The 18,043-nt window shown below is 31.1% G+C and overlaps 2 protein-coding genes and 2 long non-coding RNA genes across 6 annotated transcripts; all 4 read right to left on the bottom strand.

Annotated features, from left to right (window-relative positions):
• Window positions 1–3,283: 3,283 nt before the first annotated feature.
• LOC145014300 (uncharacterized) lies at window positions 3,284–5,774 on the bottom strand. Its single transcript, XR_013665483.1, has 4 exons — window positions 5,531–5,774; window positions 5,349–5,414; window positions 5,200–5,258; window positions 3,284–3,878 (listed from the first exon to the last, which is right to left on the bottom strand). It is a non-coding gene; the product is annotated as an uncharacterized LOC145014300 (long non-coding RNA).
• Window positions 5,775–5,791: 17 nt separating this feature from the next.
• On the bottom strand, window positions 5,792–7,624 carry LOC145014299 (SMR domain-containing protein At5g58720-like). The gene is made up of 7 exons (XM_078972683.1): window positions 7,401–7,624; window positions 7,132–7,330; window positions 6,787–6,869; window positions 6,580–6,704; window positions 6,368–6,474; window positions 6,224–6,294; window positions 5,792–6,155 (listed from the first exon to the last, which is right to left on the bottom strand). The coding sequence occupies exons 2-7, from the start codon at window positions 7,223–7,225 to the stop codon at window positions 6,015–6,017; spliced, it is 621 nt and encodes a 206-aa protein (XP_078828809.1). The 5' UTR covers window positions 7,226–7,330; window positions 7,401–7,624; the 3' UTR covers window positions 5,792–6,014.
• Window positions 7,625–11,557: 3,933 nt separating this feature from the next.
• LOC145017479 (uncharacterized) lies at window positions 11,558–12,757 on the bottom strand. The gene is made up of 4 exons (XR_013666535.1): window positions 12,115–12,757; window positions 11,940–12,010; window positions 11,753–11,821; window positions 11,558–11,653 (listed from the first exon to the last, which is right to left on the bottom strand). It is a non-coding gene; the product is annotated as an uncharacterized LOC145017479 (long non-coding RNA).
• Window positions 12,758–13,554: 797 nt separating this feature from the next.
• On the bottom strand, window positions 13,555–16,692 carry LOC145017821 (uncharacterized). 3 transcript variants are annotated; one of them, XM_078975777.1, is made up of 6 exons: window positions 16,300–16,692; window positions 16,125–16,213; window positions 15,915–16,007; window positions 15,746–15,817; window positions 13,865–14,091; window positions 13,555–13,613 (listed from the first exon to the last, which is right to left on the bottom strand). In XM_078975777.1, exons 1-4 carry the CDS (start codon window positions 16,618–16,620, stop codon window positions 15,778–15,780), a joined length of 543 nt encoding a protein of 180 aa, XP_078831903.1. In that variant the 5' UTR covers window positions 16,621–16,692; the 3' UTR covers window positions 13,555–13,613; window positions 13,865–14,091; window positions 15,746–15,777. The 3 variants fall into 3 exon arrangements, with proteins under 3 accessions (XP_078831903.1, XP_078831902.1, XP_078831904.1); XM_078975776.1 differs by lacking the exons at window positions 13,555–13,613; window positions 13,865–14,091; window positions 15,746–15,817 and having other exon boundaries at window positions 15,821–16,007; XM_078975778.1 differs by lacking the exons at window positions 13,555–13,613; window positions 13,865–14,091; window positions 15,746–15,817 and having other exon boundaries at window positions 15,821–16,007; window positions 16,125–16,200.
• Between the last annotated feature and the right edge of the window lie 1,351 nt (window positions 16,693–18,043).

Genomic DNA, 18,043 nt, shown 5'->3' with positions numbered 1-18,043 from the left:
ATCACCTATTCGATGTGCCGGTAAACCACACACGCTCCACCGAACTATGACAAACATTGAGTCACCCTTTGCTACCTTTGCTTAGAACCATTTAGTGTGCCGGTAAACCACACACGCTCCACTAACGTCTTCGCAAGGGCACAAAGTGTAATTTCATGGAATTGCATCAATTCACTTTTGCCTAAGTAACTAAGATTGGGAATTTGCGAAACATTTAGTTACTCTGTATTTCATTATACTTATAATGGAAGGTTTCGTCCTATCCTACCCGTTCGGCTAACGACCCTCCACTAGTCAAGAGTGCGGTGGGTAAGAGTGGATACCCATTCAATCGCCATTTTATAGGCAATTTCCTTAAACACCCCTTATAGACCAACTTCGAATGAGGCCTACTAACGGTAAGACTGACTTTTACTCATACACTTTAATGTTATATATAGTATAGGGTGTATTTTATACTTTTAAAATACTATATGGTTAACTTTAACAATTACACTTTTAATCCAATTAAATGGTTAACCAAAACTTTTATGGATTTATTAAACCTCTTTTAATTATACTCCTTAACTAATTAATAAAACCATAAGGGTGTGATTTGAACTTTTCAAAACATTACTAGAGTTTTAGAATTTAACATTTCTAATTAAACCTTTAATCAACTTTTAAATTCCAAAACTTGAGGGCAAGTTTTGAAACCTTTTTTCAAAACATTAGGGTTTTAATTATTTAAATTTCAAAACTCCAAGACTTTTGGGTTCAAATTTAAACTATAAAACCTAAAGGGGGAAATATGAAACCTTTCATAACAACAAGGATCAAATAACAAATAATTTTAAATTAACATTTAATCACATAATTATCCATATTTGATTTATTTAATGATTTCTTGCAAAATAATTAATCAATTTAATCAAAATAATCAATCAATTATCATATAAGGAAACAAATATTTTATTAATTGATAATTATCTTTAATTAGATCAAGAATATAGTCATATATATCATAAAATCAGATTTATATTGATCTAACATGATAAGGTAATTATCCATATGCAAAAACAGCAAGAAATCCCGAGATAAGCATTATCTGACGAGTTGACTCGTCGAGTCAGGCATGGACTCGTCGAGTCTGCATGGACTCGGCGAGTTCAGCCATGGACTCGGCGAGTCCAGCCCTCCACAACATCAAAAAATCGAATTTTTCAGTTATGTCAAGCATCAATACAATTGAAACCAATCAAGGCTCTGATACCACTGATGGGTTTTGGTCATAAGACATCCTATGTGCTCATACAAACCCTAATGCTTGGATCTAGGTTTCTCTATTGTACATGCTTTGAATCCAAGACTACAAACCCTAATTCTAGCATACATATAATCATATTAACATTAGAATAAGTTTATAGTGTTACCTTGATTGTTATCTAGCAATAACAATCCCAAATCTCCTTGTATTGACTTTGGAATGCAACTTTATTAAATCAATAAAAAAAAGTTATGCAAATTGGAAAAATAAATAAAAATATATCTTTTGTTGTTTTAATTAAGGAAATAAATATTTTATATGAATACCCACCTGGAAAAACGCATATTATAATTGTCTAATTTAATCGTAACAGCCTACCAATGTACTTTCTTCTTCACTGTTTGATTGTTTTTTTCTGTGTGCTGATTATAATTGTCTAATTTAATGTAAATTTTTTTTTTTAACTTGCAAGGAACAATGGAACATATTACTCCTATAAAGGAAATTGACTCAATCAAGGACAATGCTATAATCTGTAATTTATCATCTTTTAGTTTAATTTTCTAAATATATGTGTGGTTGTCTATGTGTGTGTGTATCTCTTTAAAAATTCTGCAATTTCATCATTTTATGACCCCCATTTGCGAAGTTGAGTATTTATTTCCAAAAATGCGAAACTCCAGGGACAATATTTGAAAATTTCTGTTTTCTTCCCCAATTCGCATTCTACTGTGAAATACTTCGCATCTTCATTCTTACACCCTTCGCATTAATCACCTTCGCATTTTAACCTAATTAATCAAATGCAAACCACAAAATTTTCATTACAGATGCGAACACAGTTTAGTTCTTGAACTCTAAACTTGCGAAATCAAAAATTCATATGTTGAACCCATATGCGAATATTAACCCAATTGACTTCAAATTGATTCACAGATGCAAACACTCGATTGTTTTACTTTCGCAAAATGAGCATCAACAACTCCACAATCGAGTTTTTAAATTCTTGCAAACAACAATTTCACAGTCCTTGACTTCGCGTTTTTCTTCACGAATCATCCCTCAATCATCAATCCAATTGCGAATCAAAACTCATATGTTCTTGCTTTATCGATTCATCGACTACACTCATACAAATGCGAACAATACTCAATTTCAAAATCGATTGAAACTTATAGCAAAGCTAAATCCAACTTCGCATTCAAAGCACACAAGTGTTATTGATTGCATTCATGAAATACTAACAAGATAATATATTATAATACAAATATACATATTTTAGGTGGTGAAATCGTAACAGCCTAACAATTTGGTATGCAACTTTATTAAATCAATAAAAAAAGTTATGCAAATTGGAAAAATAAATAAAAATATATCTTTTGTTGTTTTAATTAAGGAAATAAATATTTTATATGAATACTCACCTGGAAAAACGCATATTATAATTGTCTAATTTAATCGTAACAGCCTACCAATGTACTTTCTTCTTCACTGTTTGATTGTTTTTTTCTGTGTGCTGATTATAATTGTCTAATTTAATGTAAATTTTTTTTTTTTTTTTTTTTTTTTTAACTTGCAAGGTACAATGGAACATATTACTCCTATAAAGGAAATTGACTCAATCAAGGACAATGCTATAATCTGTAATTTATCATCTTTTAGTTTAATTTTCTAAATATATGTGTGGTTGTCTATGTGTGTGTGTATCTCTTTAAAAATTCTGCAATTTCATCATTTTATGACCCCCATTTGCGAAGTTGAGTATTTATTTCCGAAAATGCGAAACTCCAGGGACAATATTTGAAAATTTCTGTTTTCTTCCCCAATTCGCATTCTACTGTGAAATACTTCGCATCTTCATTCTTACACCCTTCGCATCCCTTCGCATTAATCACCTTCGCATTTTAACCTAATTAATCAAATGCAAACCACAAAATTTTCATTACAGATGCGAACACAGTTTAGTTTTTGATATAAGTTGAAACAAAGTTATTTTCTTGCATTTAGCTAAAGTGAAAGTCTGAATGATATGATTCATATTGAAATGAAAGCGCATTGCTATTAAATTATTATCATCAAATTATTATATAATGTAGAAGTTCAAAATGCAGAAATCACAATTAATAGATAAAACTACAAGTTACGTTATTGCTTTTTTGTAAAGTGGACGAAAACTAAAATTGTATTTTTAATAAGCATTCTCATGCCTTTTTAAGAATACATGAAAAAGATAGACTATTGTTTTTACTCTTCAAAGCTAGCCCTTGTTTCATTTTTAACATCTGTCCACAACAAAAGTGCAGCCACACTATGCATCTTCTCATGTCTAATAGGAAGCTCGGACTCTGCATCATGTATGTTTAGCGACAGACTTAAGCTATCATGGATTGCATTATCGTCAAATACTAACCCTTCTTTGGAGACAGTGACAACATTTGGTTGTGTGAATGTTGTACCCCACGGTGAGCAGTAGCAACTCCTTTGGGTAGTTATTTCGGGCACCAAATTTTTATATCTAACAAATTTGTCTACTACCTTGACAAATTGTAACCATCTTCAAAAAGAGAACGGGAGATCAAAAGATAGTTTTCCCTCGTACCAGAGCCACTTTTGATGATGTTGTCTAACCTACCTATAAAAAGCATGACATGTGAAACCATGAGTCCAAAAGCGGGATCTGAAAAAATCATAATGATGTATGATTTACTAATTTAAACTGCCCAATAAGAATTATAAACAACAATAAGTCTTGATTCATGTTTGTTCCAACATTAGACATTTAGACTTTGTGGTCACAGGTTTACCAAATGGACTCCCACTCATTCAATCAGGAAGTTGTAACAGAGCAAACAACAATGTTAGTTATATCAGATTACAACTACAAACAACATAAGAAAATGATAATAAGAATAAAGACCAATGTAATGGTCACAAAACATAACTTATATTTGGTTTCAGTGTCCTACTTTTTATTTATTTCTTTGTTTTTTATAAAAACAAATTTAAAGCATTATTTTATTTCTATGGTTAAAACAAAAATGTACCTGAGTCATTTTACCATTACGTCCTACATTCTTATTAACTTTTATTAGTATTAAAATAATTATATTATTATTAACATGTAGGCTCTACTCTACTCCACAACTCACCCGCCCACCTTGCAGCCATTCCCTTTCACCCCCTCCCTCATCTACAATCTATAAGAACATAAACAATTCATCCTAACCAACAACAACAAACATAATCAGCAGTCCATGTAGGATAACAAGTTTAAAAACTCAGAAATTGAAACTTGCGAATATAATGAAAATGACCTTGCAGAAAAGACGAAAAGAAACTTTCTAATATGAAGTGAAAAGGAATGTACAATAGTTGCAGAAGAAAACCTATCTTTATTCATATTAAATTAAAAAGAGATATTAGGGCAGAGGCTGAATTCAATATTATATTTTTATGAACCCTAAACCACTAACAAACCCGAGTTAGATACTCAGGTCCACTTCTTTCACAATCACCCATTGCTTAAGCGAGCAAAGACAGTAAATTTTAAAGCATAGGAAAATAACTGAAGGTTCTATAAATAACAAAAAAAAAAAAAAAAAAAGATTAGACAAAATACACGACTACAACACTTTCCTCACACAAAAGATTAAGATGAAAACATCTTTTAAACCCTAAAAAAAGACATACCAAAGCATTTACAAAGGGTGATGGTGAGTGGTTGTCAAGTAGTTACTTAGAAACATCAATGAGTATAAAAAAGTTCAGATTTGTTGTGTCAAGCTTGGTGATGGAGAGAAACCTAATAGCAATTTCAATAATGACTATTAAACAGAGAGGATTTGAATTTTGAATTTGATTTATGTGAAAAGAGATATGAAGGCTTGAAAATCAAAAAAATAAACTGAAAAGAAGGAGTGCAGAAGAGAGGGAACGAAGCATTCAGGTGTTACCTTGTCATCAGATTGCTCCTCTACAAAGGGGTTCACTTTGGAGCAAGAGTTTATTGATCCTATAAAAAAAAATAATCAATACAAAGTTAAAATGATCACCAACGAAACTCGAACAAAAGGTCTAAAAGAATTATATGAATGTTTCTTACCTTCGAATCGGAATCGAGAGTGAAAATCAGGGCCTGAAATCGGTACTGCTTCTAGAATCGTGGCAACTTATACAAAGCAAAACAAAAATTCAACACAATCCATGGTGAAAATCATTACACTACATAACAAATCTAAACTTTTTAGCAAAATGTCGAAAATAAGAGATATAAATGATGCTTACTTGAAATCGCGGTCTGGATATGAACCAACCAACAGAGGCAATGGAAGTTACCAAGGTTCGACATGCGTGATGATGGCAGGATTGAGTGTCGGTGGTGGTGGAGTGAACGCGGGATCGTAAGGGTGGTGAGAGAAAGAGTTGAAATTCAAGTGAATGATGTCTATCGGTGGCGTTGATGGTGGCAGAGATATAAGGGTAGTGTTTCTTGTCTCGGCTTAAGGTAGAAGCAGGGCGGCAGAGGGGGTTGCGGCTACCGGTGGTGGTAACGGCAACGTCGGGAGGGTGGTAGTAACAGAGGCCTCAAGAGGGTTGTGGTAACGGATAGAAGAGATGTTGCTGGTGTGATGGTAGTTTGGAAGAAGGAGGAGTGAGCATCAATTCAAGAAATGGTCTTTTTTCAGTGACGACGATTGATTTAGGGTTTTGGTGAATTACTATCAATCTAGGAAAAACAGAGAAAAGAAATTCAGTAGCATATTTGTTATCAAAATTCAATCACATCTGTACAGTCGGAAATGTCCAATGCAAAATTGAAATCTCTCGCTTCAGAAGGAAGTGTGATAACAAAGGTGCCTTTATTTAATTCTTTAGGCTCAATTCCATATCGTTTTAGTAAACCAATGACCTACAAAACAAAAGCAAATCTTTTATTCTAAGTATTGAAAAATAAAATTGAATAAAAAATACTTGTACCATTGGTTTCAAAACCGGTTTCGTTTCTCGATCTTCAGCATGTCCCGTTATCACAACAATTTCCTTTCCAGCTGTTGTAAAGAATAAAAAATTAAACAAAAAGACATGAAAATATATTAAATAAACTAATATTAATGATCATACTACGTAAATTGTTGAACAGCCACAAGTGAAGCTTCAAAAACCACATTGCCTCATATCTAAATTGTCCATGAAGATCAATCGTGATTTTGTTGGTAATTTCCATATTCCTGAATTGAAGGATTCATTAAAGAGGTCATTAAATTAGAAACATAGATTTAAAAAATAAAAAATAAAAATAAAAATAAAAAACCAGAAACATAATTTATAAAAACCTGTATAGTAGTAGCTTGAAGTAATTTTTCTCATCTTCGACCTCGATCTCCTTTCTTAAGTTCTCTGCTTCATCCATCTTTTGATTTCCAAGAAATAAACTTCCTTCGTTGTAATATTTAGAGGCCTGCATTAAGAGAAGATAGAAAAAAGGTGTACATAAAAAGGAGACAGAAAAAACTGAATATCGCTAAGATCAAAATTATTACCTCTTCGACCAAAGAATTGGCACGACGTTCAATTTGTTCTAAATCTTGAATAAGATCTCTCATTTCTAAATTTCTTCTGATATCTACAATAAAAATAATAGTTTTATTGATTCTTTCTATTAGGGATGAGAATTTGACCCGAAATCCTAAACCGAACCGAATTAGGCCCGAATAAGCAATTCGATTTGGTTTGTGGGTATCTATATTATGTTTATTCGGTCCACGTTATCCAAATAACACCTTATTTGGTTCTAAATACCCCAACCCAAATAAGAGCTTATTGGATTTTACATCCCTACTTTCTATTTTACAATAAACAACAAAAATAATGTCAAGGATACTAACCTAGTGGGTTGACACCCACGTAAAGTTGGCCACATCGCAGTAATGCCTCTAAAACCGATTCCCAACTATTTGTCTGATCATCAACCCAGTCCATCTCATTATCAAAGTTGTAGTCTTTATATTTCAAGAAAAATGTGATTTCAAAAACGCCCGGTTTTTCTTCGATTTTGACATCTTTTGCAAATAAGTAATCACCGATCTGCAAAAAAAAACATAGATAGTTAATTAATATATAATAATACTGTAAAATAAACAAAACAAAATTGTACCCCTTTATGGTTTGTAGTCCCCGAAATTATAGTTATTCTACGCAAGGCTGTTTATAAAAATAAAAACTTACATATTAGTAAAGATATAACAAGGTATCTAATAATAAACTAATGTATTACTTCTCATGTTAAATGCAATCCATAGATGAATATCTATAAGACAAATTGCATTATGTGTTGACTGGTCACTCAAATTGATTTTGATTGGGTTCTGACGATCTCTATGCCTGAAATATAAACATCATAGTTGTTAATAACTTTATTTTTTTGTATAACTAATTGGGAGACCCATGCATTACATTGGTTAATTTAAAAGAAAAAAATTAAATATAAAAAGTCAATATTTGAGAACTTTGAATTTATAAGAAAATAAGAAAAAAAATGAATTATTATAACTGAAATGTTTTTTATTTTTTAAATTTAAACAAATAATTTAAATAAATAAACATAAAAAACTACAGAGCTTTAATTTGAGAATTTTAAAATTTAAAGGTAAGTTTATTAGTAAAATTGATATCAATTTATTACTATAATTATTGCAATTATTACATTAAAATATTATGTGAAATTTAATAAAATAGAAAAGCTCATAAAATGACATGTGGAAAAAAAAATTAATTTAAAATAACCACAAAATAACATTTGGCAAATTGAATGAGAATGTGACATGTGACGAAAAAAAAACATCCTTTTTTAGAGTAGATTAAAAATAAACTTAAAACTAACCTTAATTCAATCAATTTAAAACTCTCCAGTTTTTTGTTCCTTGCTAGATCCCTTTCTAGAGCTGGTCTCAATATCTCTTCCTACAAACAAACGTCATTTAAAAGTTAAAACTATCCACTTTTTGTTAAAAAAAATGCAATTTTTAACAAAAGAACTTTACTTTTCATAAAAAAAAAAAAAAAAAAAAAAAAAAAAAAAAAAAAAAAAAACTACATGTTTAAATAAAAATAACAATATTAATAAAAAACTGCATTTTAATAGCTTTTATTTGTAAAAAAACAACAAAACAGCACCATTTATAACGTTAATGTTAGTGCATTCCCTGTACTTTAGAGTCAACAATAATGCTTACACCTTTTACTTTTGGTGTTACAGTGGGTTTTGAGCTATTTTCTGTAATGGTGATTATGTTCACCATACAATGAGGTAAATCTTTTCAATTTATGGCTCTTTAGATTGTCTTGCATATTCTTCTTAGGCAGGTTAGGGATTTATGGACATTGATCAGGTAGTGGAGGTCCTAGACACTAAAAAGAAATTCATATTAGCATTTATTCATGACAGAAAATACCTCTATAAACCAAATTGATCGACCCCATATGATAACTAATGATTGTATTAACGGAAATGAGAGAAATGAGCCACATAAAAATGGAAAATCCTTCAACTTCCATGGGAAGCAGATATTATTTGTTCATTATGATATTTTATTTCTTATGTTTATAGATGGAAATTGAAAACTAACAATTATTTAGCTATTATTTTATTTTGTTCTAGATGAAGCCTTTAGATATATGGTGCAATCCCCATTGTTAGAAAGACAAGACAAGACGGGGTACAAAATGAAAGGTGAACTTTTACTCTATCTTTTTATTATATAAAATTCCTCTTCAAATTGATATTAAATAATAATATGGAAATTAGATCTTAGAATCTGATTTATCAATTATGGTGTTTTCAATGTTAATGATGATTCCATTGATCCATTCCTATACACCTCAAAAATGGAATTATCTTTGCGACACCGGATAAACAGGTAAATCTCTCTGTTAAGTCAAGCCAGGGCTTATATTTAAGAAAATGAGAACACGATTAGGGAAAAAGAAGGAAAAATAATTGAGGAAAGTTTTTTTGTAAAAAGTCAAGGAATTTGGTTTGAAAGAATCAACCTTCATTGGTGGTGGGATGTAAAGGGACAGAGGCATAGGGAGTGATCAAGTTCCTTTAGCAAACTACTTGCACTTAACAAAATTATTGCACTTCTTGGCCTTTTACAATTTTAGGACATGAACAAGTAGTGCCCATATCTGCATCATTTAATTATTTTATGAAGTTAAAATATTGATATTTATTGTTTTGTGAACAACCATATATTTTCAAGGGTGGAGAGAATGGAACATTAAATTGGCACTTAATAAGTACTAATGATAATCTGACACAGTCATATACATTTCTGATAGACCCCTGTTGAATCTATCGTATACTCCCGACATACTAACAAAATTACTTGATAATATTAAGATAATTCCCAGTCATTCGAGAGGAAAGGGGCTCTCCAAAAGAACAAAGTTCTTTACAAATCAATTCTCAGCTACTGACTCTAAAACAAAGGACTATATATACTATTACAAGAGACAAGACAAAAGGGAATCACAGCCAACATACTCAGGTGCTCTTCCCACTAACAAAACAGCCAATAGCAACCATAATACCATAAAAGACCATTCTACCCCTGGCCAAAAAGATAACCGAAATGTGGGGGTTTATCAATTTCCAAGGAGTGTAGGAGACAAACAAAGGATGGAGTGTATGTATACACAATTTTTTTGCTTTAGAATTCTTATTTGACTATCATAATGTGTGATTTTGTTAATATTTGTGCAAGTGTGATAGGAACTTACGGTAAAGAAATAAATTTTTTTTGAAACATAAACTCATCTTTAAGGCAAAAAACGGAAGCAATAAGATTGCACTTCTTTTAGTTCTTAGTTCTACCCACTTTTAGCATTTACTTTATTATTTACACTCAAAATATAAAATGCATATATAAATAAATTTCCTTTATCTATTATTAAAGTTAATATTGGCAATTAATCATATTCCAGAATTGTGTAGATAGCTACTTTTGTTGATGAAATATACCTTTTTGTTTGATTCCCTTTTTAGTGAGCTATGTTTATTTGTTCTATGATCATAGTATAAGTTTGTCCCTTTATGCACATGGGATATATATATATATATATATATATATATATATATATATATATATATATATATATATATATATATATATATATATATATATATATATATATTACATTATTCCAAATCTTGAAATTACCACCTGGCTTTCCATAAACATCTTTTCCACTATTTTTTTGATTCATATGTTACTTGACTATGTTAGTACAATGGACGAGTATGGTTTCAAACCAAGTGAGTTAGAACCTGATCACAACAAACCAGTTGAGTTAACCAAATCAAGGCAAGTACATGTGAATTAACTCCAACCAAGAAAATACATATCACTTGAAAAGGATTGATCATCACATTGTGAAGGTTTTAGTTCAAACACATTCATTTTTTAATTTTCAGTAAATTTCATTTTTAGTCCCTAAGCTATAGAGAGCTCTCTCGGTTTGGTCTTTTTTATTTTATTATTTTTTTTTCTTTTTTTCTTTTATATAATACTATTTTAAAGTTTTTTTGCTCCCGGGGCCATCAAAAGTCAACATACCAGTCTTTAAATTTGTGAAAAGAATAGTACCATTTTCTTTTGGTGTAAAAAGAAAATTACTTGCACTTTTGGTCCTTGTGGTACTATCTATTATTGAACCATGTGGTCATGTGTTGTCAATTTTACAAAATTTAATTATTGTTAAATATTTTAAAATGATCAAGATTGGAAAAACATAAACAGAGGGCAACGTACTTTCTTTGATGTTTTTGGGTTAATTGCAAAAAAGTAAACTTGATTACATGAAACAGCAATGTACTTTCTGTTTTTGCAATTAATCCTAAATGAATCATGTTGATTCAAGCAATTAATCCAGTAGAAGGTCTGAGGCAGTATTACCTAACTTGATTGATTTTATATTGCAAGTTTTGATGGAATTGACACCAACTGTTTTTGAATCCTTTTAACTTCATAACTTAACTTATTATAATCGGACATTGTACATAACTTAAACATTTCCTAATTCTAACCTTTTTTAAGCTTATAGTTATAGTTATTGAAGAACAATTTACCTCAGCTGAAAGGTTGAAGAGACGTTGCTGGATACTCGTTGAATCTTCCCTGATACGGTCAAACGTGTCATTTTTTGTAACACCTACAAGATCAAAATACAAAAATACTTTTAGGTTTTCTAAAAATTCCCCTTCAAAGTATGACTTGAAGAGCCTTGAACCCCTTACTTGATGGATCTACATCTCCATGTAGTTTTCCAGAGGACTTTAACGCATTTTTTAAATCCACCCAATATCTTATGGCATTAAGAGCCATTGTAAAGAGAGAACCCCAACAACTATCCAATGTAGAGAGAACCACATAAGAATGATCACGTATGTAAAGACCAATGAAAACATCAACTAATTAGGGTTATATAAGGAACAACCAAGCTTACCTAGAAGTAAAGGTTACACTTGATGACCAAATGGCACACTTAGTGTATCTATGTGTGTGAATGGTGCTCCTGGGTACAAGTGATATCCAAGAAAAGAAAAACTAATCATTTAAGCATGCATATGGATCAAAATTCAATAAAAGTAACTTGAGAACTAGGGTTTTTTCGAAAGAAAAGTAAAACTCACCTAGGATAGTGAATACTTCAAGTGTGGTACCACGTGAATGCTCCAACGTGAGGGGTTTCGAGATGACCCACCTAATTCACAAGTGATGAACCAAAGATTACATTGATTGAATGTCAACGACAGATAGATGAAAAAATCTCAACAACTAGCATAGAGATTACAGAGGTGTTCTTACAATAATCAAGTTGTAGATATGCGTGAGTGTTGCGGTTCCGTACTGTGGTGAGGTCGCCGGTTGTCGCGTGTGTAGGGAGGCTGGCGGTGGTTCACTAATGGGACAAGAGGGCGGTGGTATAGACGGTTGAAAAATTAGGGTTTTTGGAGAATATTTTGAATAGAAAGAGGGAAAAGGGGATTTAAAATAATTGATTTTATTTTTAGGGCTTGAGGGTAGTACATACCTGTCATGGTTTCCAGCATTTACACTATTTTTGTGTAAAACTAACACCAAAACTCTTTTCAACTCCAACCACACTAAAAAATTACACTAAAACATAATTTAATATTATAAATTATAAAGAATAACAATAAAAAACTAAAAACAGTTAAAATAATACTATTTAAAAGGTGTTTGGTGTTATATAGAGGCCATATTTCTTTCCACAAAAATTCTTTTAGTGATTGATTGGAGCTTTTATGACCTATTATATAACACAAAAATAAGTCCCCCGACCTAATTTTCCTACCGAAATATTTTAAGTAGGATTTTTGCAATAAATTCGGTTTTTTTAAATGTATACAAACAAAATCACTGATTTTCAACAATTTACGAAATTAAACTTAATCAATTTTGTAATTTACCTAATTTGTTTATATGTTTGATGCCTTTTTTCTTACTTTTTGAGAAAAACCCAAAGTGCATTGCTATTTATGGTTTTATTCATTTGTGTTGTACACTTTCTTAAGTAATCATGTATGTAATCATGTCCAATCAACTCTAAAGATTGATGCTTGTGAAGTTGACTGAAAGTGGTTATGTTTAGTCAAGTGAGACCTTTCAAACACAACACACATATACCACATAAAAACAAAACACACACACCAAAAAACAATGAAGGGTGTAATATTTAATGGACCGAGCCTAAGGACACCTGGTGCCTAATCACAACCACATTTTTTATTGAAAATATTTATCGTTTCTAAGTTTTGGTCCTTTTGGATCATGATGGGGATTTATGGCAGATGTATTTCAAAAGATGATCTAAAATCAATGTTGGAAGATAATAAAATGGGCGATGAGGCCACCATTGAAGATATAATATCAGAAATTCATGCGAATGTTGTAAGTTATACTATGCAAGTTATTATAAATGAATCATACTGTTTGAATAGAGTGTTGTATGAGATGCTATTATGACCCTGACAGGATAGCAAAATCAGCTATGAAGAATTCTGTAAAATGATAAGAAGCTAAAAGATGAGGTTGAGCAAATCACCCAATTTATTTCAAGGGTAATCGGTTGAGATCCATGTCCACTTGGTGAATTATCCATTGCATATTCTTTAGCTTCTGAAAAATTACAGGTTTTAACTCAAATTTAACATTTTATTAATTAAATTGACGTGTCTTACTCTCATTAATGAATTGTTAATTTACCTTCACTATTTCTTAATATGCCTTGCGATTGTGTCAAAATGGGGGTCAACACCTTGATATTCTTGAAGTCGTGTCACCTACAAATCCGTATAATTGTGTCAATTCATGAGGGCATTATCGTCTTTTGCACATACAAGAGTTCAAGAATGAGTCACTGTTTGTCCTACACTAGTGATCATATGAAAATGATGGAAAAAAACAACATACAACCTTGCTGTATGCAAGTGAAGCTTCTTCTGTGGCTTCCACAAGATATTTACCATAAAATTACAAAAATACCCTTTTAAAATCACAAAGAGAATTTTTTTTTAAGAAAACACAATCTTACCTTATCTTATGCAGTGCTGGGATGATTCTTGTGTATAAGGTAGTGTATGTTTTTTGTCTGCAGATCTGCGTGACCTCTTCTGTCTGCACCGTGCAGACCACACGCAGACATTAACCTTCGCAGACTGTTTGTTTTTTTAAAGACTGCAGACCTAAAAATGTATGCGCGCCCTCTTCTTGGCGCAGATGTGGACCAGAGTCTTTTAACATCTTCTGACATCTTCTAGCCTAAAAAAACATATACATCTTTATTTTTTTCAAGTTTTTTTTTAATTTATATTTTTTGCAACTTTATTAATGATAAACAATTTGAAAAAAAATTACAAAACTTAAAAAAAAAACATTCGATGATACAAACATGATATTTTTGATAAATTTATAAATCAAAATTTATTACAATAATAGTCGTTGAAGTTGTTTATATAAATATGAAAAAAAATCATAATATATTCTTATATTTTTTTGCCAAATTTTTTAAAACATTATTTAATACAATATATTCACCGACCCTTGCATGCAGCTGGACATTACTTAAATCCTATGATAACAAAATTAATGCTTCTTGTGAAGAAGTTATGACTGGATTATATGCTTGCATTGAGAGATTGGTTCCAGATTCTAGTATCCAATACAAGATAACCACCGAATTAGCTACATATCAAATGCAGAAGCTTTATTTAGTAATAAAATGGCAATCAGGCAAAGGAAGACAAAAGCACCAGGTTAGATTAAATGTTAATTATATTATATTAATATTATAGATTTATAATTATGAAGCTAGATTAACATTTTTTTCAAACATTGTTTCCTACAGCTGAGTGGTGGATATCATATGGATCTTCAACCCCTAACTTGCAAAACTTTGCTTTACGTGTGCTTAGCCTCACATGTAGTGCAACAAGTTGTGAAAGAAACTGGGGAGTCTTTCAACATGTATGTTATGTGACATTTAGTTTATTTTTTTTAATTACACATGCACTATGAAATGTCTAATGTGTTTTATCTCTTTCATTGTAGCTTCACACAAAAAAACAGAATAGATTGGCACAGAGTAGACTAAATGATATGGTTTATGTGAAGTTCAATCGTTCCTTGAATCGTAGAACCAACAGAAAGGACAATGTTGATCCTATCCTTCTGAATGAAATAGATGAGAGCAATGAGTGGTTGTTAGGGAGATTAGAGGAGGATAAAGATGATAATTTAGTGTTTGAGGGTGAAGATTTGACTTGGGATGCTGTGGAAAAAGCCTCAGGGGTAAATGAGCCTTTTTATGCAACCAAAGCATCATGAGATGATAGAGGAAAAGGAATAGTTGGATCTAGTGGACTTGGGTTGGTTGATGAAGAGATAGAAGAAGATATTGGCATGTCTGGTGATGAGGAGGGAGATATGGATATGGAGCTTGGGTTTGACTTTGATGATGATTGATGAAGGATGACTTAGGGTCTTTATTTTTTGGTTTCATTTTGCTGTTTGCATAACTATTAGATTTGTTTTCATTTTGCATGACCATTAGATTTTGGTTTCATCTTGCATTGACTATGGTAAACATGCATTTTGCATTTTGGTTTTTGCATTATGTTTAACCAATTATCATTACATTTGGTTACATGACTTTTATATTTGGTTTTCGTTTTATATTTTTATTGCTTTTTAGTATACCGTAAACATATATTGGTAGTTACTACTTGTGCGCCACACCTACGTGTTGCCAGCGCATCAGCCTCGCGCATCGGCCTCCCGGACCTTAATCGCATGAGTGCGCATTGCGCTTTTTTAAACCAAGATTTTGTTTATTATGCAATTAGCCTAAATTAGAAATTAAGAATAAAAAAAAATCATCATGTCTTATTAAGAAAACATGAAAGAGGTTCCTCACGTATTTATGTTGATGTTGTAACTTCAAATCTTTCACAAGCTTAATAAGCACACCAAGTATCTGCTCCAACACCTATGAAACAAACGTGAATTCAATGAAACAAACGTGAATTCAAGGAAGCCAATAAATAGAAAGATTACAATTTACAAATGAAATAGTTATTACATACATTCTAAAATTCTGCAAACTTTCTGCCAGCAGAAAATAGATCTTCACGTAAACCTGTTTCTTCGCTTTCATCTCCTCAATCATTAACTTTACTCTGTTTTTTAAATAATTAAGAAAGTATGTTTAGATTCTCTGATAAAATTTCTTCTTAAAAAATGGTATAAAAGGTAATTTAAAACAACAAAATAAAAAGCGAATGAAAATTACAGACCTTTCTGGAAGCCGAGCCCCTGAATGGGTATCGACAGGTATCTTGTAAGAGCTTTGGGTAGGTTCAGATGGAACTTCTGCACACAAGATCTATTACTCTGATCTCCCATGGCCAATAGGAAAGCTCTTATAACTTAAAAAATTGATGTAAAAAAAATTAATAAATAAATAATTACCAGTAAATTTTCAGCAAGCCTCTTCTGTTTACTACCTAATCCTAAACCAGGCAAACCGATCAACCCATCGCCGCCCCCACTCAATTGAAACGTTGACTTTCTCGGCATCGGAGTTCTCATTCTCCTGTTTCTTTGAGTTAAAACCAGACGGCATAGAAAAAAATGACATACAGCCACCGCCGCTGTCAGTCCTATTTGCTTTCCTTCTATCTCCGATCCCGCCCAACCCCAAACTTCCAACCGCCAGTCTTCTTTCGACAACAGTGGAACCTCGGCAATCGATAGAGGAGGTGGTAGATTCTGATCGGAAGAAGACGTCATCTGCTTTTGCCGAAGAGGTTTCTTTGGAAATCGGAGTAGATAGATTGAGGGGCGTAGTAGAAGGAGAGATAACCGATGAGTTTTTTTTTTGAAGAAGAGATAACACCAATCCTATTGGCTGATAAGGCGGCGAAGACGGTTGGAGGGGATTTTAACCGTACCCTATTTTACAATGATTGCACATAAAACAGTTAAAACAATCGTACCACAATGTAAACAAATTTGACTTGGGCTATGGCCCCTCATGTAATATGTTTTTTTGGTTTTTAATTTTTTATATTTTTAAATACAAACAATCCATTATATATACATATATATATATATATATATATATATATATATATATATATATATATATATATATATATATATATATATATATATATAGGGAGAGGATCAAATGAGAACACTTAAAAGGTTGAGAACGCGAAAACAATTGTAAACCAATCATTTTATGAGGGCATAAATGGAATTTTACCATTTAATTAAATTATGATATTCTAAATTTTAGTGATTATGATGACAATTACCCAAAATATCTCATTTTTAGATTCTTTTCTTTAATGAACCAATAATTAATAAAATCATGATTTAATATCTATCTAAGAAAACGTTTTTTTCATTTCATTTTTCATTTTTATGTTTTTATTTTTAGAAATCAAATATCAAAATAATGAATAATTTATCGGTTTACCTCATTTATTTTTTAAAAAAAAGTATCTTCATAAATAATGATTTATACATTTCATTTAAAAATGAATAAAATTGTAAATTATAAATGAATTAACTCAATTGTATTTATGAATACACTTGTAAAATCATAAATGAATAAAACCCGAAAAAAAGATTATAAAATCAACTAAAATGGTACTCATATATTAATAAATAAAACACATTTCTATTCATATAAGAATATAATTATAATAGTAAATGATTAAGTTAGAATATATTTTTTTTTTGACACGGAAACTAATACTACAATTACAATTATAAATGAATAAAACACATTCGTGCTCCTTTCGAAAGAGGTATTGGTGTACATGTTTCTTTGGTAAATCTCCCACATCCCACTATATGTATGTTTATTCATTGTATCTGCAAAAATGTTAAAGAAACAATTATGTATAATTATATAGTCATTCACACATAAATACATTGATATTCACAAATGAATATCCTGTTATTCATAAATAAATATAGTCATTCAAACATAAATTCACACATAAATACATTGATATTCACAAATGAATATCCTGTTATTCATAAATAAATATAGTCATTCAAACATAAATTCACACATAAATATACTGATATTCACAAATCAATATAAGAAAATAGTTGTTGCCGTTTTGTTTCAACCCTCAATTCATCTCTTTTCTCATTCCTTTTTGTCAAGTATTACCACACCAAAAGTACCATTTTA

This window comes from Lactuca saligna, chromosome 9 (assembly GCF_052625555.1).
Source record: "Lactuca saligna cultivar CGN05327 chromosome 9, ASM5262555v1, whole genome shotgun sequence".
Lineage (NCBI taxonomy): Eukaryota > Viridiplantae > Streptophyta > Magnoliopsida > Asterales > Asteraceae > Lactuca > Lactuca saligna.
The sequence above is the reverse complement of the archived record's forward strand: the minus strand, read 5'-3'. Positions and strand labels throughout refer to the sequence as shown.

Coding starts and splice junctions, on each gene's coding strand:
- LOC145017821 (XM_078975776.1), bottom strand. CDS start 16,620: ATGACGTCTTCTTCCGATCAGAATCTACCACCTCCTCTATCGATTGCC. Junction 16,214..16,299: donor GGCTTGCTGAAAATTTACTG/GTAATTATTTAT, acceptor TCAGAGTAATAG/ATCTTGTGTGCAGAAGTTCC. Junction 16,008..16,124: donor GGGGCTCGGCTTCCAGAAAG/GTCTGTAATTTT, acceptor TTTAAAAAACAG/AGTAAAGTTAATGATTGAGG.
- LOC145014299 (XM_078972683.1), bottom strand. CDS start 7,225: ATGGACTGGGTTGATGATCAGACAAATAGTTGGGAATCGGTTTTAGAG. Junction 6,705..6,786: donor CCAATTCTTTGGTCGAAGAG/GTAATAATTTTG, acceptor CTCTTAATGCAG/GCCTCTAAATATTACAACGA. Junction 6,475..6,579: donor TTCAAGCTACTACTATACAG/GTTTTTATAAAT, acceptor CCTTCAATTCAG/GAATATGGAAATTACCAACA.